Source organism: Talpa europaea (genome assembly GCF_964194135.1).
Source record: "Talpa europaea genome assembly, chromosome: 1".
NCBI lineage: Eukaryota > Metazoa > Chordata > Mammalia > Eulipotyphla > Talpidae > Talpa > Talpa europaea.
This window is the reverse complement of record NC_140073.1, coordinates 7,672,464-7,696,787: the sequence shown is the minus strand read 5'-3', so window position 1 is coordinate 7,696,787 and position 24,324 is coordinate 7,672,464. Positions and strand designations below refer to the sequence as shown.

Genomic DNA, 24,324 nt, shown 5'->3' with positions numbered 1-24,324 from the left:
TTGGAGGAGTCGCTGAGGCAGAGGGCTAAGAGTGGGGAGAGCAGATGTAAAAGGCACACAAGTCCTCCGGAGGAGCTTGGGTTTTATTCCAAGTGGAAGCAATGGAAGGGACTAGGGTAAGTGACCCAATTTTTGTTTAAAATTATCCCTGGCTGATGTATGGAATCACAAGAACAGGAGAGGAGATGGCAATTAGGAAGCTTCTGTAGCATTTTAGAAGATAACTACTGGTGATTTGATTGAATGGGGTGTTAACAGAGATGGAGGGAAGTGGACAGACTCCAGATGGGCGGGCAAAACTGAATGGGCATGTGACACTGATTCAGTGAGTGCTTGACGTTGGCATTTGATTTTATCACGACTCATCACCCTCATCTTCAACTCCAGGCACTAGCCCAAAGCTGGGTGATCTCTATGCTTTCCTTTCTTTGTTTTCCAAGTTTCCCAGTTTTATTGAGATATAAGGCAAACAGCATCATGTAAGGCTTAGTGGAGGGCAAGTGTAACATGTACACCTATGGGAGAACAAACATTAAAATAAAAATTTTTTTAAAGATTTATTTATTTATGCATACAAGAGCTGGGGTACAGGCCAGAGATGCAGGGGGGTGAGAAGATCCACCAGAGACAGAGTGGGGAGCAGAACAGGCAGACTGACTGAAATACACTGCTGAGGGGAGCAGCAGGCGAGACAGGAGAGGTCCGCCTTGCCATGTGGATGTCTCCCTGGCCAGCCGGGGATCAAACTCATGCTACAGAGGTTGTGGATTGCTTCATAGTGTGGTGCTTAACCCTTTGCGCCACCAGGGAGGCCCCCAAATTTTTTTAAATTATGTAAATGTAAGGTGTATACATGATGATCTAATACACATAAATATTACAAAATGATTAGCACAATAGGGTTAGAAACACTTCCATCACCTCATAATAACCTTTTCTTTTAAATGGTGAGACTATTCAAGATCTACTCTCTTAGAAACTTTCAAGTATATAATAAGAGTATTGTTAGCTATAGTCACCATGCTGGGCAGATGATCCCCAGAGTTTATTCATCTTATAACTGAAAAGTTGTAGCCTTTGATCAACACTTTCAAGCCCCACCCTCTCCCCCACCCCCTGGTAACCACCATTCTACTGTCTGCTTCTCTGATTCACTGTTTCTTTGATTCCACTTACAAGTGAGATTATACAGTATTTACCTTTCTCTGTCTGACTTATTTCACCTAGCAAGATGCCCACAGATCCATCCATGCTATCTCAAATGGCAGGCTTTCCTCCTTTTTCATTGCTGAATAATGTTTCACATTTTCTCTACCCATTCATCCGTCAGTGGAAACTTAGGCTGTTTCCACATGTTGATTACTGTGAATAATGCTGCCATGAACATGGGGGTGATTTCATTTCCTCTGGATTTATACCTGGAAGTGGATGTGCCTGATCATATGGTGGCTCCATTTTTTATTTTTTGAGGACCTGCCATACTTTATGCACCCTTCTTTACTGACCAAGGCATTTGTGCTTTGTAACTAGTCTCTTTGCTTCCAGAACTTTCCTCGCAGAAGAGAAGTCAGACTTCCTAAACTGTGTGTTGTATTTGATTTCCCTGCTCAGTAATCCTCAGCAGTTCCCTTTGGTCTACAAGACACAAGTCCCACTAAGTCATCTGACCATCTAAGACCCTTCCTCACCTGCATTTCCTATCCCGTTTTTTACTGCTATGTTCATTTTGAGAGGGTTACCTGCCAATCTCCAATGCTATGGATATTTTGCTTTCATGCTTTTTAAACACAAACCTGAGCAATATGGGTACAGAATGTGGGTACAGAGAGCTTCCACAAACCACTTGCCCCTACCCATGAGGAGCTTCCCCCACTGTCAACATCCAGAGCAGAGCATCTGCTGTTTAATCTCTACCCATCGTGGACACTGGGCTTAGTCTTTGTGTTAATATGCTCTGTGGGTTCTATAAATGGATAATTACTTGTATCCTCCATTACAATATCATGCAGAATAGTCTCACGGCCCTAAAAATCCTAAAAATCCTCTGTGCTTTGACTATTCAGCCTCCGACTGTCTGCCTGGCAACCTCTGTCTGACCTTCTTACTGTCTCCCCAGCTTTACCTTTTCCCCGAATGTCATGTAGTCAGAATCATACACCCTGCAGCCTTTTTATATTGGCTTCTTTCACTTAGTAATACCCATGAACGTTTCCTGTGTAACTTGCCATGGCTTGAGAACTCATTTCTTTTTGGTGTCTTACAATATTCCATTGCTTAAATGTACCCCAGTGTTTATATCCCCTACTAAAAGGCATCTTGGTGGCTTCCAAGTTTTGGCAATTAAAAGTAAACTGCTTTACAAACCAGTGGGCAGGTTTTGCATGGACATACATCTGTCTCCCTTGAGTAACTCTCATGACTTTTTTCTATTGTTTCCCGCGTTGCCATTGACTCACTTCTAGTTTTAATAGTGAACGGCAGGTTCACTTTTACCTTAACTTTGTGTAGTTCATACAAAAAAATTCTTTTTTTTTTAAAGGGTTTTTTATTTATGCATACAAGAGCTGGGGTGCAGGCCAGAGGTGGAGGGGGTGGTTTAGAGGATTCACCAGAGACAGAGTGGGGAGCAGAACAGGCAGATCTACTGTAATACACTGCTGAGGGGAGCAGCGGGTGAGTCAGGAGAGGTCTGCTGGCCATGTGGGTCAGCACCCTGGCTGGGGGATGGAATTCGTGCTGCTGTGGCTGCAGAGAGCTTCATAGTGCTGAGGCTTAACCCCTTGCACCACCAGGGAGGCCCCAACAAAAAATTCTTATTGAAAAAGGCAATTTGTGATTTCAAAGGACAAAAAATGCATCCCCTTAAGAATGAAACAGAAATTCAAGTTTGTCTGAAGTCAGGTCCCCCCAGAAGTTTGTGGGGGGTGCTCTCAGGAATAACCCTTGTGGGGAGGTGAAGGAAACAGGCTCAGAGGGAGAAGCTGAACTGAGGCCTCTGCTGTGGAGAGTTCTGGGGTAGCCAGTCTTGAGGCCAGGTGGCATCAGAGGCAGGTGTGTTCAAGGAGGGGCGGAATGCAAGGCCTTTCCTTTTGGAGGCACAGAGGGAGCCGGCCCAGCTGTGTCAGCCAAGGCCATCAGCCACCAGGGTATGAGTACCTGGTTCTTGACAGGATCTTGAGCATCTAGAACATCCACTGCATTAAACAATTGATATTTTTTCCTCCTCGGTCAGGATTTATGTCTCTGCTTCCCTTAACCTACATGAAAGAAAAATCAGACTGAACACCTGGCAGAGACTGTACTTGGTGGTAAGCCTGTTATTACATTTGCCCGAGAGGCTCTGCGGTCAGCATCACTCATTCATGCTCTCTCCAGAGAGTTCCCAAAGCCTCCTAATTCCAGGCCCAGCAGGGAGCAGTGCAAAAGGGCGGGATTGTTTTCTCTGGTTAAGGGTGGTCCGTGGCTCCCTTGCTTGCTGTCTCGGTTCTGCTCTACTGGGGCCATCTCTAGCCTTGTGGTCTTCTGTTCACATGTGTGCAAGCGGGTGATGAAATTGCTGAAACCAGGGAGACAGTGTCCCCCCACACAATGGAGGGAACTGCCAGCAAATCAGAACAGGTGCTCTCCCTGTCTCAGGGGAGGGCATTCAACCTTTGCTTTTGGGCTGACAGGAATGGTTGTTCCTAGAGAGCAAGAGCCACCTGCCTGTGCGCAGATGTAGACAGTCACTTGTCGGCCCCTCCAGCCCCATGCGGGCTACACTGTGGCTACGTGAGCTCTGGGGTGCAGTGCCTGATGATGGTCTCAGGACCCCGGCCTCTGGGGTCCAGTCCCGCCCTTGCTAAGGAAGTGTAATCTTGGCCTGTTTACTTAACCTCTCACCAGTTTCCTTGTGACCACGTTAATGGTAATTATTTCTCAAGGTTTTAAGGAAGGATGAAATAGACATATATGAAATGTGCCTGGCATCTAGCCATAAAAGCAGGTTGTAATTGTTAGTGATGTAAGTTGGTCTTTGCAACACAACAAAACTGACCCAAGTAGGACCTGCAGGATCTTCCTTAGGGGTGTTACACGTACCATATAGAAAAGGCTAGGGGTACAGGGACTTCCTTTGGAGGTAGAAATGGATGATCGGCTTTGACTGTTACACACTCACACAAGTATTAATTTCACTTTCTGTCACAATCCCAGTTGTCTTAGCTCTCCCCCCTTTACTGATGGGGAAACTGAGACTCCGCCAAGTCAAATAACCTGCAAAGGCAGTCAGCATTCACACACAAGGAGGCCTCGGCTGGCCGGCTGGCCATTCTACACTCATGCATTGGAATCTTTCATTCCCCTTTGTAACAGAAACAATTCAAATAGTTAAATCAACTGTCATCAAGACAATGGAGTGACTTTTGGTTTAATTTTGGTTACGGGAGAGGAAGACAATTAGTTGCTTTTATTAGAAAAAAGCATCCCTCCCTGGCCCTGCTGTTACTCCCAGTGCGGCTCCCAGCTTTTCTTACCCTCACCAGGCTCCACACACCCTCTGGTTTCACACCAGATAATAGTGTATTGTGCTTCAGAGAAAATGGAGAATTCCCTCAAATTTGTAATCGTTTGAAAAAAATATGATTCAAAGTTGTTTTTTCCCCCAATAGCAATTAATGAACTTTCAGACCAAACAACTGAACAAGTCCTTTGTAATCATTCAGATTAGGTCTATTTGCAAGTAACAGAGGCCCAATCTATGTTGGTTTTTTTTTTTTTTAAAGATTTGTTTATGCATACAAGAGCTGGGGTACAGGCCAGAGATGCCGGGGGTGAGAGGATTCACTGGAGACAGAGTGGGGAACAGAACAGGCAGACTGACTGAGATACACTGCTGAAGGGAGCAGCAGGGAGACAGGAGAGGTCCGCTGTGCCCTGTGGGCTGCTCCCTGGCAGGAAAGGGATCAAAATTATGCTGCAGAGGCTGTGGATTGCTTCATAGCGTGGTGCTTAACCCCTTGCGCCACCAGGGAGGCCCCTCTATGTTGCTTTAAACACATCAAGAGTTTATTGTTCAGTGGAAGACAGCCCAGAGTCTGTAGGGTAACACACTGAGGTCTTCAGAAACAGACCTTTTCCTCCACTGTGCCTAGTTTCATTGCTGAGATTACCTTTTGCCCCAAGGTGGCTGATGAAGCACCAGTCATTACAACTACATCCTAGGCAGCAAAAGAAAAGGGAAGGAAGGAGGACCAAAAGATATTCCCTCCCTTCTCGGGAGAGGTTTTTAGGAAATTGTTTCTGACTTAGGTGTGATAAAATGAGTGACAATGTATTTTAAAACAGGCTGTGTACAGGCACACTCATGTATCATGTTACAGTGTGTCTTCTTAACAACCCTGTTAAGCTCTGTTTTGTTTTTTTAAAGATTTATTATTTATTTATACAAGCACTGTGTACAGTCAGAAGCACAGGAGGGTGAGAGAATTCACCAGAGCAGAGCCAGAGCAGAGAGCAGAACAGGCAGAGTGATGAAGTACACTGCTGAGGGGAGCAGCGGGTAGCAGGAGAGGTCTGCACGCCATGTGGGACCCTCGCCCAGCAGCTGGGGATTGAACCGGCGCTGCGGAGGCTGCGGGCAGCTTCCCAACCCAGCATTCAACCGCTGCGCCACCAGGGAGGCCCTTAAGCTCTGGTTTTTTTTTTTTTTTTTTTTTTTTTCAAAAAATCTCTTTCTTTATAACATAACTACTTCATGAACAGACATGTGTTGGTGCCTGCTAGGTGGTGCCCCTCTGCTGGGTCTTGGGGTACAGTTGTGAATAATTCCTGCATATGTGGAGCTCACACAGCAATGTAGTGAATGAATGAATGAACGAGTCACCTGGGATTGAATTTATCTAACATAAAAAATGCTTTTCGGGCCTCCCCGGTGGCGCAGCGGTTGAGCGCTGGGTTGCGAAGCTGCCCGCAGCCTCCGCGGCTGTTCCCCAGCCAACGGAGGAGGGTCCCACATGGGGCGCAGACCTCTCCTGCCGCCCGCTGCTCCCCTCAGCAGTGTACTTCGGTCCTTCTGCCTGCTCTGCTCCCCTCTCCAGCTCTGCTGAATTCTCTCACCCTCTCGTGCTTCTGACTGTACCCAGTGCATGTATAAACAAACAAACAAATAAATAAATAAAACATGCCTTAAAAAAAAAAATGCTTTTCAAAATGCTGGGGTAGAAGAGGAAGGGTGGAGTCTTATTTTTTTTCTCCTTTTCAAAATGCTTAAAGTGAAAGGATCACACAGATGCCTGACAGCTGCCTGCCCGTAACTCTGATCTGTACATATCCCAGTTGCTCCTTTTTTGACATTACTGAGAGGCAATTGCTTAATTTGCGTACTGAAAATCAAGACATGACAATCCAACCAGAAGACTTTGCAGACATGTCCTTAAGTGCTGGCAGCTGTTTGCTTGCTCCCAAAAGCAGCGTGGAGCTTAAAACTTACGGTTTTCAAATGCCAGGTGATCTTCAAATCTATAATTTTGATACAATTATAGTTGCCCATTCAATTTCAGAAGGTTATAGAGAAGAATGAATTAGAAAACCAATGAATATTCTTTGTACACTAAAAACAGGGTAGCCTTTTATAAACTGACATAAGACATTCTCTCCATGATGCAGAGAAAAAAATAAAAATACCCCTAATTCTATGTATACACTTGCACAGAGAATCATTTGGAGGACAATACACTAAACTGTTAGCAGTGGTTTTTCTTGGGGTGCAAGTGGTGATACTTCCCCATGGTGAGTTATATGCAGGTTTCTCTCTCTCTGGTTCTTTAGGTTGTACAGAATTTAAGCAATTTAAGAGATCCTGTATTCACAATTGGCCAAGTACACACACACTGATTACCTAGTTCTCGTCTAGTTGTTTCCCAGTCCTTGGATCTGATTTAGGTTAATATCACCTTGGAGAATAAATTTGGCTAAGGTAGGGAGCTGGAGAATCACACTGTATAAGTGACAAGCTCCTTGGAACAACCTCAAGTGCACTATTTGCAAAATGAAAAGCAAAGCAGAGGCTGTAATGAGACCTGCAATCTACTCGCAAGTGTACCTCTCCTGCAAGACAGAAAAAGGTCAAAACAAACCTATTAGGTGAATGTAAGATGCTGATTCCTCAGTTTTAAAAGACTCAATTCCCCAAACCCTGCATATTCATCTATGTACAATATTAAAAGTTTGAAATGTACTTGGGTAGAGATGTAAAGATTCCTTCAACCTTCCCACTTCTACCCACACAGGGACTTCATTACCCTCTAAAAGCAAATGGCAGATGGCATCCAACTCTCAGTGTCAAACTCAGTCATGTCTTGGCCTTCTTAATGATTGAGAGGGTAACTTTGGTGAAAGCCAAACCTTAGGCCATAACCGACTTGAACGATCTTTCTAGACATGGAGCTAGGATCCACCTTGATACAACTGTCAGTTTGGAACTAATGCAACTTAATGTGACCATGGAAGCTTACTGGGTCAAACAGCATGGACCTCCCAAGTGGCTCTTTGATCCCTCAACTGATCTATCACCTATGTCCAATAATGGAACACCTGATCACACCTCTTAGGACCCTGCCCTGCTTTCATGTGACTTTTCAGGTTCCTACCATGTTCATCTGCTCTAAAGTCAAATGTGCAGGTTCTGAAGTCAAGCACATCTAGATGAGACCCTTTTGCCCTGACAGAAATTACTGCTCAGTAGATAAAGAGTGCTAGCACTCTCAGCAGGTCTTAGCGGATACCCCCACCCCCTCTGGTTCTAACAGTACAATTGCCTATGTCATAAAAAACCCTCCATGACTGCTCTCTTTAAAGGTCACCACTCGGGGCCTCCCTGGTGGCACAGGTGGTTGAGCGCAGCGCTGTGAAGCTGTCCGCAGCCTCTTCAGTGCCCATTCGATCCCCGCTGGCTGCAGAGCAACCCACGTAGAATAGCAGACCTCTCTTGTCTCGCCTGTTGCTCCCCTCAGCAGTGTATTTCAGTCAGTCTGCCTGTTCTATTCCCCTCTCTGCCTCTGGTGAATCCTCTCACCCTCCCGTGCATCTGGCCTGTACCCCGGTTGTTGTATAAATAAATCTTAAAAAAAATAAAAATAAAGGCCACCTCTAACTGGCTCCCCCTCCACACAGAATATGTCATGTACATATATAGATACTATATTATACTTATATTCTTAATATTTTTCATTTAACTAAATTCCTCAAAAACAATCTCTCTTTAAAGTATTACTTCTAAGAATATAAGCAGTGCATTTCCTTTATAGAAAATTTAGAAAATACTACAAAGCAAAAACGTTCCTCTTAATACCACTAGAGACACCAGTAACCTGTAGGTGAAAATCCTCCCAATATTTCTTTCTGCCACATAAGCATTTTCTTAAAAAAAAAAAAAAAAATTAACATTCAAAGCCTATATACTTTGTATTTTTCCACCTTACTGTATAACCACTTTCTATGACTAAAAATTCTGCCTTTCTGTCCATGACACATAGGTTATCATTTATCTAAGATTACTGGAATCTTAGACATTTAGATTATCTCTAATTTTTAAACTTTAAAGAATGCTTACGTTGATCGTTTTTGGAATTTTTCCTTACAATATTCTTAAAGTGAAACACATTAGCCAAAAGCTATGACTATTTTTGAAGTTCTCACATTTCTAAGCACTTTCCAAATGAAGAAATTTACTGTTTAGCATGAGAGGTGGCCCCAAATTCTCAGTAGCATCATTTTAAGCTTATTTAGTAAGTAAACACATTTTTCATTTCTTTGTTAACTAGTGGAGATGAACTTCTTATAAACACTTTACTTGCATTTTTCTTTTGTGAAATTATTCAGTCTGTTTGCTATCACTTATCAGGGTCTTTTTCTTATGTAAGATTACAAGATGTCTGTTTTTAACTGTGCCATATTGTTATCAATTATTTTAGTGCATAACCTAATTTCATTATTTTTGATATACCTAAGCAGGAAGGTTAATATTGTTCACTGGTTACTAAGTATTTTTATTTTTAATTGAGGTAGTGTATGTTCAAACCTCTGCAAATGAATGTTGCTGCACAGTGCCCACCAACACAGTACCAACAATCCTCCACCCCTTGCAACAAAAGAAAAAAGGTAAAAATTAGATAATAATACCCTCACCAACGCCCACATCAAAAGTTTTGCCAGTCTATCTAAATATGCTAGAAACACAAAAGATCATATTCAAAAGGTAACAATAAAACAGAAATGTAAGCACACTTTTTTTTTCAAGTATACAATTTGTTTTTATTTACAATACCCTATAAAAATGTAAATTTAGAAACTTTAATTTTTATTAATTAAACCAAACAACAAAGATAAAGCACGGAAAGGAGGAAATAATAATCAAGTTTTCACTTGATCATTTGTGAAGGAAAGGCTGGGAGGTGTGTGGGGTCAGTCGGCAGGTAGCAGCAGAGGGAAGTGGGGTGACATTACTGGGGAACAGCTGGTGGAGTCTGGGGTTACAGAGGGGGAAGAAATGGAGAACTGGGACAGCTGGTGATAACGGAGGCTTTTACTGTTGTACAATACATGTATGTGCAAAATGTTTATTCTCTTTAAATATGACTTGTCCCCCTACTACATTCGAGAAAGTGAGAACAGCAAAAAGTCTATCAGGACAGTCATGTAAAATTAATTCAGATCTAATTTGCTTAAGGGCTATAATCACTAGGGATCAAAACCCCTGATCTTGGTTGATTGCTGAATGAAAGAGGGGTGAGTGAGAAGGGTCAGGGCAGGCTGTCCCTGCTGGGATTCAATCCCAGGCCCCTTGCTGCCTGGGAATGCGATTTGGGAGAGACAAAGTAGCAAGGACAGCAGTTCTGTCCACGGTGTGGAGGAGACTGAAGAACAAAGCACGCCAAACTCAGCTTCCATGGTTATAACTGGAGGTTTCTACCCATGACAACAAATAAAAATGGGGAAAGATAAGTAAAAGCATGGCTTACTGAAGTAGTCTCAGGAAGACAGAGTGAGTGCACGAGAGCTACACTGTGGAAGCAGGCTGTAAGAAAGGATCATCTTGGACAATCTTGCATGCACTTGAGGAGAGAGACTCAAGTGCACCGTAGTCGCAGCAAGGAAAAGACTTAACCGTGTGTTGTCTCCATTAGGTGGACAGAAATAAAGGAAATATAAGTTGGGAGTAAAAAAGGGCCTTCTCAGCCTAGAGCTGGGCATCAGCCAGTTAAGAGTTCTGATTTTATTAAAAAATGCTGCATACCCTGTATTTATATTAAAACAAGTAGAGCCCACCAAATTAATTAAAGATGGACTAGAAACATTAAAAATATGTAAGTTGGTTTGTGTTTAGAGGGGGGCTGTGTCAACTAAATATTTTTCAATCTAAAACTTGTTCTTTAAGGATCTCTGGAGACCACATAAACTTATGTATGGGGGTGTCTCTGTGCATATATATATGTGTGTATATTGATTCCTACTTAATTGCCTCTCCTATAATCATATTAATACGGGGCAATAAGACTTCAATAGAATGAGGGAGGGACTCCTCTGGCAGGCTACAATCTATTCTGAACTGGAGTAGTGGTGGGAGGATAAAGGGAGAGATTATATTATGTCTCTAGGGCAAAGAAAATGCAAAATTGAGAAGAATTGAGTAAAAGTAGGGCATGCAGAATTGTAACATAGAAGGTAAGAAGAAACCAGCACAAGTATCACCCAGCCGCATTTCACAGAGCAGTAGGGAAACACCTGGCATTTAGAGACAGCCCCTGTGAACAGGAATCGGTCCCACAAGATGCTTTGGGGAATACGCTACCTTCCCTCCCTCACTAAAAACACTCCATTGGTGATGGCAGCAGTGCGGGTGATGGCCGAAAGGAGGTACAGGACACATCTGGAGACCGTTTACCGTATCCCCTGAACTAGCCTGTGGGTACAAAGAAAGAGAGGAAACGTGTTTATATAAATGAATTAAAACAGAAGGTAATGTGTGGCATTAAAACTGTATCTCTGTATGAATTCTCTTAATGAAACATCTGAGCTATCACTCTACCCTTAGCATTTAGACAAGCTTGAGGGCAATGGCTGCACCTAACACAATGTTTTGTATCTAGTAGATACTCAAATATTTGATAGAAGTCTTTATTTCTTCCACCAATACAGTTTTAGTCCCTGCCCCCACCCCCCTAACCTCTAAAGCGCCAACCGTAGCGAGATGGGGAACTCTCCTGTGCAAACTTACTGCAGTTTTGTCTCCAGCAAGTTCAGTTTCTGTCGGTCAACATAGCGAGAAAAGAGGGACACTAGGTTTGTGGGGATGGAGATTGGCTTAGCCAGGGCTGCTTGGGGAATCCGTAGAAGTTCTCGTGTTGCCATGAACATCACCTCCGTCCTGATAGGGAAAACCGACAACACCAATGTGAGAAAAAGAATGAAGACTGCCTAAAAGAAAATAAAAGAAGAAACACATACTGACCACTGGTTGTTCTGCATTGATTCTGCAGCAGGATCTGAACTCTGCAGGTCTTCCCCACGGCTCAGGACGACAAGAAGCAGCGATAGGCCAAACTGTAAAAGGAGACGGGGAGACATTAGCACCCTATCTAAGCTTCCTCTGCTACTGCTGAGGGGACTCCAGCATTAAAGGGGGGATAGCACTAAATCAAAATGACCCCAGTGCTATATTTTGTTGTGAAAGTAGGCAAAGGCCAGACAGCCCTGAGCTGAAAGGCTCTGCCTTACTCCGCCCTCACTTCTGGCACAGCAGCGACAAGCACTGTCACTGGAAACAAAGCCCCAGTGCCCAGCGTCCTCTCTGCTCTCCCACCCCACCTGGGACAAAAAGGTGGTTTTTTTCCAGCCACGGATAATGTAGGATTTAGCTTTTCTTTTATTCTACAACAGAAATAGATTAAAAAAGAAAGCCAGATGAAGAAAACTTAAGACAGAAATTAAAACTCATGGAAAAAAATAAACAAAAACATTAGAGTAAGATACTTTGACTTAAGAAAAAAGGTGTTAAGACCTGTGGGGAAATATACAAAGAGAAGTAACTGAAATGATCAGGAGGAGAAAATTTCCTTAAAAAAAGGGCATATTTATCTGGAAAACAAAGCCTTAGATAGGATGTTAATAAAAGTCTAAAAAATAAAGGATAAACAGGTAAGTTCACTTGGATTACTACAAAGCAGAAACATACTTTACAGAAACAGAACTACAGAGAGGCTAGTTCTGTTAGGTTTGTTCTATTCAGCGGGCAGTGAAAGCAGGAAACACACGGTCACGGGGCACAGAATGAGAACATAAGTAGGGACAAGAGGCCCCAGGTTAGATCCATGAGCCACGGCGCCATGGATCAGAGTGGGAGGCGGGGGGTGCTGTGGACCCCATCTCACCTTTCTCAGCTCGCCTCACAGGGACAATCTTGCCTTTCCACAAATTCCAGCCCACAGTCAAGTTGGTGTCATTGCTATGAACGTGTGTTAAGAATGGGCTAGAGATCCTTTTGTTTATCAAAATCAAAACACAAGAGACTAAACAATGCAAGAGGCAACAGCTGATCACTCCAGACCCCAGCCCGGGACGTGCTGTCTGCAGGTCACACTCTGGCACCTCTTTCAGGTGCAAGGAGGAAAGAGGTCTTGAGACTTTTTCATCTAATGGAATGGATGGCCCTAACAAGTGCCCTCTGCGTGGCGGGCATTACATTAGTCCTCACTCTGGTCCTTAACACATGCTCATGGCAACGAAACCAACTTGGCTATAGGCTAGTTGATAAAATGAAGAGTTTAGCTCCTATGGCAGATTTCTGGTCACAAAACATCACCAAACTTCTAAATAAAGACCCAAACATTTCTAATAGTAAACAACCATTTGTATTCATTCTTCAAACTGCTTATTCCAGTTCACGGCTGTGGGTGGCCGGAGCCTCTCCTGGGAGCTCAGGGAGCAAGGCAGGAAGCCACAGCAGATAGGCAAGCCTTCCACCGCAGGGTGCACACACACCCCCCGCCCCCCCACTCACTCCAACTGGAGAATCAGTGAACTTCGCACACCTTTGGCGTGTGGCAAGAAACCAGAATACCCAGAAGAAACCCACGCAGACATGGGGAGAATGTGCAATCACTACAAATGCAGTGGCCCTGGCTGGGAATCAGTTGTTTCCCTTTCAACATTAGAATGAAATGATGTCGAACAAAATGACATTTGTGGAACTGCTGTGCATTGAGCCATCACAGCTGTTCTCTCATGTAAAGACTGGGCCAACTCTGACACTGATACCATCCCCTCCAATTAACAGACCAGGAAATGGTTTTCAGAAAGGGACAGAATAGGTTCAGGGCCCTAAAACTAGAAAGTGGCAGGCAAGATAGAGAAACCTGCCCTGGAAACATCAGGCTTCCTTCTGCACTGTGCATTCTCTCTGGGTCTCTGGCTCTTTACTCTGATATGATACATGACATGGGATATTCTACTTCTTATAGCCTTATGACAGAAGCTGCTACTACTTAATATCCTTTTCTTATCAGAACTCTGATTTTATTTGTGATGAAAATGGTGTGAACGGAGAGATGTCCTCCAATTCTTCCCTGTGGTTGGTTATTGCCTGTGATGAAATTTGGCCATAAGATTAAGAAGTTACTGGAGATATTATCGCACTAACAGCTAATCTACACCTTTTGGCCCTGGCATATACCCCTCTTCTTGATGCAAAGTGAAGCCTTGAATCCTTTAACTTTGGGTCACTGCTAAGGACAGCAGAGAAGGCAACCAAAGGAGCCTGGATCCCTGCTGACTCTGTGGAGCCACTATGCCAGATTTATTTATTGATTGATTGATTGATTGATTGATTGATTGATTGAGGGGCACTCGCCGGCGGCCAGGGACTAAGCAGCCTCGCAACCCAGCGCTCAACCACTGCGCCACCAGGGGAGGTCCCACTATGCCAGATTTATTCTACCCACACACTTATTTTGAGTCTCTGTTACTAGAGACTTCATTAACTCTCAGCTGAAAGAAGCCTTTTTTCCTAAAGTTGCCACACCCACAACAGTCACTACTTTATAAGGCAAATTTAGAAGACCCCCAAAGTTCAGGGACATAAAATGGCAAGACCACCTTGTTCTGAAGCACAGCGGTGAGGTGAGGGTTGGAGGGTGCTGGTGCAGCTGCACTCTGAGGTAGGTTCATTAGCTGTTGCAGAAGGCTGGTGACAGTCACTGATGGAAGATGATAGAGGAGGAGAGAGAAGGGACTCAGTAAGCATGGCAGCACCTACAAAATACAAGTGAGAACATCAGGTCCTGGGAACTGCTCTTCACCCTGCTCAGTTACCCCCCCATCAGGGGTCACGGGTAGATGTTCAGTCATAAACTCAACTTCCCCAGGCAGATCTAACAAAAAAGGCCTGACAAGTCTAGCAGACACTGCTGTGTTTTAAGAATGGATTCTAAGGTATCTACTGAACACTTTTCAAGTTGTACAGGAAATGCCACGACTTGTGTGAACCACAGTTGTGAAATCACTTCAGAAATACATAGCAAGGTTCATGATAAAATATCAGTATTCTAATTCATTCTACAAACACTTAAAGACCTACAATGTGCCAGACACCATGGACTAAAAACAAACAGTAATCAGGACACAGATTCTCAGATCTAAAGACTAGTAGGGAAGAGATCAGTAAGTTGGCAACTCCAATATATTATAGTGAGAAATATTCTAAGCTAGGTAAATTCTGAGTGCTAGAGAATGATTAACTATTTTCAGACCTAATTTTATCTTGTTTTAGCTTTATATAAGCTCATTGAGGAAGTGGAGAAATAACATAATTTTTATAAATTAGTAGAGAAGCTCAGTGACCAGAAACTTAGTACTGAGCTATATAGCTAGTAGTTAATAGAGACTCCAAAGCCATTGAACTACAGTCTGCTAGTCATTCATTCTGTTTTGCCGTATGACTGGGAAGTTAAAATACAGTGCTACCAATAAAACTAGTTCAAAGACATGAAAGTATATCAAGGATTCTTCCAGGCACTCAGTGCCTACTGGAGGAAAAGTGATGGCTGTCAAGTAGACTAGTTTTTGTTATCTGCTAAACAAACAAAGCTTTAAAAAAATGAAGGCAGGGCCTCCTCTGGTGGCGCAGGCAGTTGAGCGCCACGCTGTGAGGCTGTCCGCAGCCTCTGCAGCACAGGTTAGTTCCTGGCCAGCTGGTGAGGGTCCCACATGGCGTGGCAGACCTCTCCTGTCACACCCGCTGCTCCCCTCAGCAGTGTATTTTGTCAGTCTGCCTGTTCTGTTTCCTGCTCTGTCTCTGGTGAATTCTATCACCCTCCCGCGCATCGAGCCCGTACCCTGGTTCTTGTATAAATAAATAAAATAAATCTTTGAAAAAAAAAAAAGCATTTTAAACATGCACAAAAGCACAAAAAAGAGCATAACAGTGTAATGATGACCATGTAGGCATCACTGAACAATTAAATCATCATCTTGCTACTCCTACTAAATCTATGTTCCTCCTTTGTAGCATTTCACCCAAATACTTCACTTTATATATCTAGCAAAAGCCCTGTTACCATACCTAACAAAATTAACAATTCCTTAATGTTATTTAATATATACAGGAAATTCACATTTTTTCCAATTGTCTCAAAAATGCCTTAGAGCAGCTGATTTATTCTGTTTCAAACTAGATGCACATACTGCATTTGATGCTTTTAAATTTTGCAAACAGGCCCTTTGTCACTGCCCATTCATGTGACTTTTATCTGTTAGAAACTGTCATTCATCCCAGTCTGAATCTGGCCAAATGCACTTTTAAAAAAAATTATTTACTTATGTATATAAGAACTGGGGTGTAGTCCAAAGGCATGGGGGCGAAAGGGGGTAAGAAGACCAATCAGAAATAGAGTGGGGAGCAGAACAGGCAGATCTACTGAAATATACAGCTGCGAGGAGCAGTGGGCCAGACAGGAGAGGTCTGCTGTGCCATGTGGGTCAGCTCCCTGGCTGGGGATAGAACTCATGCTGCTGTGGCTGCCAGGTAGCTTGATAGTGCTGAGATTTAACCCTTGTGGCACCAGGGAGGCCCCCTAATGCACTTTTGTGGTGTAACTTAACAGGTTCCACTATTCTATTTTCCGCCCCCCATAAAAACTGATACTTAGAATTATAGGCTTGCTTAGCTCCAAGCTCGGTGGGGTGAGGTGGGTTAAAAGTGCTGTGCGCCTTCTTCTGTGCACACGAGGCATATGGTGTCTGGCTGTTCCCCTTCATCTGGTAAATGACCTGTGTGTACAGGTGCTGTCAGCCTGTGTCAACCTAAGCTTAAGTTCCCCATCCATATTTTACCTAATGCTTTTACCACTAGTAATTTTGTCCAGATAGAATGTTTTCCTCTTAGGAAATGTAAAATGACAATTTTCTGATTTTATCATTTTTGCACTTACTTAGCTGAAATTCTTCGATAAAGAAGAATTTTCTACCAACTTTCCAGTTAGCAAGATATTTGGCTGTAGTGAAAAGGCAGGAGAAATGCTTGATTCTTCTACTTTATTTACCAATTAATGAGCTGATAGCCTAGCAATTTCTGAAGGTGATTAATGTGTTTAATATCATTACAAACTCGTTAAAATAAAATACATTTGATATATTTCAATCTGCTGTATTTTCTTCCTGATGCCAAGTGTGCCCATGCGGGATCAGTAAGGAGCCCCTGGGTTGACCTGTGCATCTTTTACACAGGACCTAGTGCTCTTCCACTTCTTTGCTTTCTGGCACAAGGAGTATTCAGACTGGAACCAGCTATTACTTCAAGGAAATATTATTTAGAAATGTGGCCTATTACCCTTCACCAAATATATTTAATCAAATTTTGCTTACTAGCAGTAAGCTCCATGAAGATAGGCATTTTTGAATTCCCAGCTCCTAGCAACTAAAACTAGGTGCTACAGTTACAAGACCGTGCCTGGTACAAAGAAGTGCTCACTAAGTAGTTGTTAAGTGAACAAAGCACTCCTGAACTGGTTCCCAAGGATCACTTCCTCTGAGATTGAGCTCCCACTTACTGCTTATAATTTATAGGCTGGAAAGGTAGCTCTGACTTCTTAGTCTTGCCTTCTGTTTTCAAGGATAAACCTCAAATCTTTACTTTCCTGCCATTAATTTTTCATTCTTGAAATCTTTATAAACTTGTCTTATGCCGCCTTCACATTTCCTGATGAGACCTAAACTTTGTATTCATTTCTTCTGCAGATGCTAAAATTTCAAGAAGGAATTTTTCAACTTTTATTTCAGACTAAACCATGTCATACTACTTAGAAGGTCTTTGGTACCATTTTATTTTCTGGGGAGTATTACTAGATGGTTAGCAATCAACTAGTAATCAGCTAGTAACTAACCAGTGAACCTACAGGTTGACTCTCATAAATTCTATTATTCTGAATCTTATGCTTAGTGATACTGGTGCTCTGGGCCATCCTTATCAAGACTATTCTAAAATTCGCTCATCTTTTGAACATTATGACAGGGATAAGCAGAAAGCAACTCTAACCAAGAGTTAACTTGTAAACCTGTTAATCAGGCTTCCAATTCTAGTTTAGTTTAGATCATAATGAAAGTTACTTAAAAGCACCAGCCAGGGCCTCCCTGGTGGCGCAGCGGTTGAGCGCTGGGCTATGAAGCTGCCCGTGGCCTCTGCAGCGCCGGTTCAATCCCCGGCCGCTCCCCGGCCACCGGAGGAGGGTCCCACATGGCGCGCAGACCTCTCCTGCCGCCCGCTGCTCCCCTCAGCAGTGGACTTCAGTCCTTCTGCCTGCTCTGCGCCCCGCTCTGGCTCTGGTGAATTCTCTCACCCTCCCATGCTTCTGACTGTACCCAGTGCTTGTATAAATAAATAAATCTTAAAAAAAAAAAAAAAAGGACCAGCCAGATTTCTGCGACATCATTCAACTTAGCCTGCAGGTAGATGTTAAGCCCAGTGAGAAGTGATATTTTATATATCAGGCACAGCAACTAAAACCAGAAGTTTGCAAACTTTAGTCAGCAACAGATTCAGCTGGGGACATTTTTATACAGAAACCCTGATCTTCGGTAAATTCTGATTCAGTCTCTTTGGGATAGGGCCAAACAATTTACTTTTAAGTAATTCTGATAAGACCATAGCTTTGCAATTATGTCAAATAAGAGAGAATTGCGTTCTTCATGCTTAGAAATATAGTCTTTTGGACCAAAGATGGGATTAAAAATAGCCTGGAAAATTTTGTTTTTAAGTGATCAAATCACGCTGCCAAAGGTTATACAAATCAACACAGAGGGGAAGAGGAGAGGAAAGCAAGTCTGAATTCTAGAAATCTTATCAATTATGAAGGCCCAAAAGAAAGATGTCCCATATGGTAGATCACCTCATCTTGTGCATCCTTCTTGATAAGGAAAGGAAGGTTCCTGGCTGTTGTCATAAGAATGTCAGCTGCTTGCTCTGTGGAGAGGAAAGGAAGAATACGGGCAACCATTCTCTTCCCTTTTCGGATACACATGATCTGTACAAAGTGGTCATCACTTGGCCTGTGGGGGAAAAAGAACACTAACTTAGGTCAACAAGAGCTATATATAAAAAAAATCTTCCTCTTTTCCCCTTTTTACATGCTACAAATGATTATCCCACATTCATTTCCACTCTACACTTACTGTACTACGAAACAGTGAGATATACTTAACTCCTAACCAAATCATAAAAATCTGTTTTACAAATGCAAAAAAAAATCATTTAAATCAAATTGCCTAAGTCCTTAAGAAAGATGGCCCAACTACATGCATTAACTTCCTTTGTTAATTAATTACACAAGTAACATGGTTAATGCCACACAAATAAATAAAAGCAAAAAAGAGATAAAAACACATCCTCAGTGTCAACTTATTGATGCTCCCTTTTTGCAGAAACTTGTGCTGTGTTTATTTTTTTTCCTTCATAAAAAGGGTGGAGGGGAGCAACAGAATTAATATGGCTTTCTAATAAGACTTTTTTCAGTCAACTTTTTGTGAATACCTTCCCATGTCAACAAATAAATTTCAACTACATTTAAGGGCTGCATACTATTGCTATCTCAGATAAACCCACTTTTATTCAACCAGCTCCCTATATCCCAAAACCAGAAAAGGTGTGTGGCAAACGTGTTCATCTATGCTCTGTTTTGTCTATGTCCTGATGTAGAATTATCAGTTTTCTTGAGTGGGTAAAGGTATTGGGACCTGTTAAGAGACATAGGTTTTCTGCACTCAATGAATTAGTATTGGAGATTTACAGAGCATTTACCATCAAGTTTCTGCTGCAGACCTGAAAGTAGGAGAGAGACACTAGCAATGCACAGAAAGAGAAACATGAAGAAACTTAGTCTCCACTGGAAGACTGGTTTTCACAGACTATAAGTATACTAAGGAAATCCCAAAGAAGTATGCATTTATACTTCCCATCTACTAAGAAAGAAAATACACAGAGATTACAAGGTTGAACATGTTAGTAAGCATAAGCCAGATACAATCTGTAGGTTCGAAAACTGAAGCCAAATAATGTTCTCCACTCTCTCACCAGCATCTAGCACAGTCCCTCACAGATACTGAGTGTTTGCTGACTAAATGAATTCAGGGTAGAGAGATTTTTTCCCCCTTGGCTGAGGAGGATGATGGGAAATGTTTTATAAGAAGTGGTATTTGAGTTAGGCTAATAGAACAGTCTTTGAGCTTACTAGAGTGGTAAGGAACAGTAGCCAAAAGCAGAACACGTATAAAGCTCAGTTTGGTAAAGGATTTCATCTAGTTAATCTCATGTTTTTCTCAAAATGCACAATTATTACCTCTCTTGTCCAGGCAATTTCCCCCTTAAGTTGTCATACATGCTACAAATTTTGTGCTTTCTTTCTTCCATCAAGGCAGGTCGCTCTTCTTCTAGACTGAGGACATAACGCCTTTCATAATCCTCCACATCAAGGAGTAAACTATAGGTCTGAGGGAGACACAAAGCAAGCCACAGGGTGTGAGGTCAGGGTCATACAATGCTCCCAGAGTCTGTGCTCCTGGTTACCAAGCTCAATGGCCTGGCAACATGGTATTTATGTTTTACAGACAATTCGCTAGCACCGTATTGTAACACTCTGCATAACACAGCACAGCGCATAGCACCAGGGAGAAAGATGACAACAGTACAGAGGAAAAACCATTAAGGATCTTAGTTTCCACTGGAAGACTGGTTTCCATAGCATATGGGTATTCTGTGAGAATACCAAGAAGTAAAATGCTTGTATTTTCCATTTTAGCAAAAAAAAATTACATATTCAAGGTTGAATGTGCTAATAAGCACAAACACAAAAGCACAGGTGAACCAACTAATTAATTCATAGGCATAACAAGGTGATTTTCATTTTCTTAGAAAGACAAGCTGTTAACTGAACATGCTTGGATAAAGCCAGTGCATATTATTTGAAACTATATCAACAAACCTAAACTTACTTTCTCAATTATGACAAGGGTTTTTCGTCTCTTGTCCCGAACCTGTTTTTCTTTTGTCTCCTAAAAAGAGATAAGAGAGTGCAATATGAACTTTCTACTGCTGTTAAAAATAATTCACTAAATATGCACATTTGTTTCCACCTGTGACAATACTTTAAGGGAATCCTGACTCTATGAAAATTCATAACCTAAAACAACACTAATGTGGACAAAGGCCACAGAGTTGATGGAATCAACCCACACACAAACTATCAAACTGAATTCGTAGATAGGCAAAAGATAACTGTAGAATGCAGAAAATGAAGATACCATAGGAAAACTTTAAAACACAGGGAAAATGGTAATTTTTTTTTAAAGTTTTCTTTTGAGATTTCTTTTTTGATCTATTTGTTTTTTTTTTAAAGATTTATTTATTCATGCATACAAGAACCGGGGTACAGGCCAGATGTGCGGGAGGGTGAGAGGATTCACCAGAGACAGAGTGGGGAACAGAACAGACAGACTCACGAAATACTCTACCGAGAGGAGCAGCACGCGAGACAGCAGAGGTCTGCTGTGCCATGTGGGATTATCGCCGGCCAGCCGGCCGGGATCAAACCCCCATGCTGCAGAGGCTGCGGACAGCTTCACAGTGCTGCGCTCAACCACCTGTGCTACCAGGGGAGGCCCGAAAATGGTAATTTTTACAACAAGAGTAAATAGTTGATGTTGTTTGCACTTACAGCTACCCCAAAGACCCCTGTCACCCGAAGTCCTGCCTGGCTGCCTCAGAGTGACGTGTTAATATCTCAGCACATCTGCAGATGCCAGAATGCCAGGTGGGAAGCTCCACAGCAGACTGTGAGCAACACTGCCTGAGTCCATTCACAGCACTCTCATAAATAGTGTATTGACCAGACTTTCTTATATAAACAGTTCTGCTGGGACTTACATCATCTTCGCTCCGAGACGTCACAACAGCATCAATCATTTTTCGGGGATTATTCACACTAGAGACAGTAAGTTTTCCCAAAGACCCTTCAAACTGCACTGCAAGGACAAAAAATTTTCAAGAAATAAAACTCACTAATGCAGGCAGGCATTTCAAAGATCTTTATATTCTCTATTTTTCACTCATGATTTAATAATTTACTACAAAAATCTATGTGTTATCTAAAACAATCTCTTATTGAAACTAATCTTTCTGATTTTTATTTTTGGTTAATAAACAAAAACTCTAAGTAATTCTCCCTTACCTATTTTAGGAGCACAAGAAATTATAACAGGTTTAAAAAATAGTTATGGGATTTTAAGTAGAAGGGATCTAAAAGACTGTCTGCCACACTGTTCACTCTAGGATGGAATAAAAAATGGCACTTTATAAGTCAGTTTTAAACATTGCTATCCAATCATCTATTCAGTTACTACCGTATCAACAGCTTATCAAGTTTCCTTACTATGGCTCTGGGACCTTACCAGGTTTATAGGCATGCTCGAGTTTGGCCACCTGAGGTGTAATGAGCTTGGTGCGTTCCTTTTTAGGGCCATCACCTTGCACTTCTTCAGCAGCTGACAATTTCTCCAGTTTTTCGAAGTAATTCTATCACAATACAAGCACAGAACAGGGATGCTCTTTATCATCAAATAATTTATACTAATGGCTGTCATACAACTGACTCCTATAAATGTATCAATCTAATTCTTGTTAAGATTGTTAGAAATTTGCTTTATCAAATCCCAGCCTTCAAAAGCTAATCTTTTTTTTTTTAAGATATATCTATTTATGCATACAAGAGCTGGGGTACAGGTCAGAAAGGCGGTGGGTGAGAGGATTCACCAGAAACAGAGCAGGGAACAAAACAGGCAGACTGACTGAAATACACCGCTGAGGGGATCAGCGGGTGAGACAGGAGAGGTCCACCTCGCCATGTGGGTAGCTCTCTGGCCGGCCGGGGATTGAACTTGTGCTACAGAGGTTGCGGATTGCTTCATAATGTGGTGCTCAACCCCTTGCACCACCAGGGAGGCCCGTGAAAACTAATCATTAATGGAATACTTTTAAAGTTAGAATGTCAATATTCACAATGGAAAGAACCAGATTATTGATGCCAAAGGAATTTGAGAACATTGGCCTGAGAGTGGTTATACACAAGAAATAAAAGGCATGTATGTAAACATTTTAGTGAATAGTATAAGAGGTTCTCCAGCTTGAAAAGAGGACAGAATTTGCTTGGTCAATTATTACCCACTTGAAGAGAATGCTATTAATGTTTAAGTCTACCAATACTTAAATGAGTGAGTGTCTTCACTCATTTAGTCCCTGCATAAGGGACTAAACGGTTATTCTCAAAACTAGCAGAGCATTTACCTGGTAATAAAAATCATCCAGGTAGGGATCAGTGCTTTGTAGTTGCATCATCTGGATTTTAGAGACCCAGTCCTTTTCCCGCTGTAACATGAGATTGGCATAGGGATCCTTTCGGAGATGATCCTGATGACTGCTTCGGTGACTGCCTCTGTCTCCAGCACCATTGAGATTCCGATGCTGACTAAAACGGAAACACATGCCACACTCACTCCAAGTGGGTACATTCATTATGCTGTTTAACAATGCAGAAACAGACCAGGCCAACAACAAAAAAAAATTCCCCATTGCTTATGTTAAAAGAGGAGTGGGAAATAACTGAATCTTAACAGAATTTGAGAGAACCATGCAACATAATTGAGGAAATAAACAAAGACCTAAGTGCCTTATCAGACAGATGTTAAGCAATTTTACCAGTGGACTTTTAAAGATTTATTTATACAAGCACTGGGTACAGTCAAAAGCGCGGGAGGGTGAGGGAATTCACCAGAGCCAGAGCGGAGAGCAGAACAGGCAGACTCACGAGGTACACTGCTGAGGGGAGCAGCGGGCGGCAGGAGAAGTCTGCACGCCATGTGGGACCCAAGCCAGCGGCCCAGGATTGAACCAGAGCTGCAGAGGCTGTGGGCAGCCTTGCAACCCAGTGCTTAACCACTGCACCACCAGGGAGGCCCTCACCAGTGGACTTTTATATATATCCTACCAAAGCCCCATGAGATCAGCAGCTTTATTTTCCCCACTTAAGACAACAAACAGAAGCCAAAAAAGATCAAGTGACTTGTCCAAAGCAGTAAACTGAGTGGCAGGGTGATGAGATTTGAACACAGGCCTATTTGACTCCAAGTCCAAACAAAAGTTTTTAATGGGAAAATCATGAAATACTTAAAAGACTAGTAACAGTATAATAAACATTGATTTACTGATTGCCTAAATTTAATGAAAAGAAAATTTTTTGATCATTTTTACCTCAGGTTATTAATAAGTAATGAAATAACAGTGCACCATCTACAGTTCAAAGCCCTCCTGTATCCCTCTGGATTCCAGTGTCCAGCTTTCCTTCCTTCTCAGAAAAACCACTATCCTGTGTCTGGCATATATCCTCCCTGAAATGTTTTTTATATTTAGTTGTATATCCATCTTTAAATGTGGTGCAACATTCTTCTGTATGCTTTTAGGTTTTTTTTTTTTAATATTTATGTATTTATACATATAAGAGCTGGGGTGCAGGCCAGAGGTGTATGGGGTGAGAGGATTCACCAGAGACAGAGTGGAGAGCAGAACAGAAAGATCCACTGAAATACACTGCTGGGGATCAGTGGGGAGACAGGAGACGTCTGCTGCGCCATGTGGGTAGCTCCCTGGCCGGGAATTGAACTTGTGCTGCAGTGGCTGTGGACAGCTTCATAGGTTGTGTCTTAACCCCTTGCACCACCAGGGAGGCCCCTGTATGCTTTTAGGTTTTACAT

At 42.3% G+C, this 24,324-nt stretch overlaps 1 protein-coding gene across 1 annotated transcript in view; it reads right to left on the bottom strand.

Moving 5' to 3' along the window:
- Nucleotides 1-10,917: 10,917 nt before the first annotated feature.
- The window catches only part of PATL1 (PAT1 homolog 1, processing body mRNA decay factor), a gene marked incomplete at both ends in the record, with an annotated part of 29,533 nt that continues 16,126 nt past the window's right edge, over nucleotides 10,918-24,324 (bottom strand). Inside the window, 10 exons of the mRNA XM_084232489.1 lie at nucleotides 10,918-10,939; nucleotides 11,255-11,404; nucleotides 11,489-11,580; nucleotides 14,131-14,286; nucleotides 18,417-18,576; nucleotides 19,863-20,011; nucleotides 20,515-20,574; nucleotides 21,446-21,543; nucleotides 21,970-22,093; nucleotides 22,862-23,042. Coding sequence (XP_084088615.1) covers nucleotides 10,918-10,939; nucleotides 11,255-11,404; nucleotides 11,489-11,580; nucleotides 14,131-14,286; nucleotides 18,417-18,576; nucleotides 19,863-20,011; nucleotides 20,515-20,574; nucleotides 21,446-21,543; nucleotides 21,970-22,093; nucleotides 22,862-23,042 — 1,192 coding nt within the window. The remainder of the gene's footprint in view (nucleotides 10,940-11,254; nucleotides 11,405-11,488; nucleotides 11,581-14,130; nucleotides 14,287-18,416; nucleotides 18,577-19,862; nucleotides 20,012-20,514; nucleotides 20,575-21,445; nucleotides 21,544-21,969; nucleotides 22,094-22,861; nucleotides 23,043-24,324) is intronic.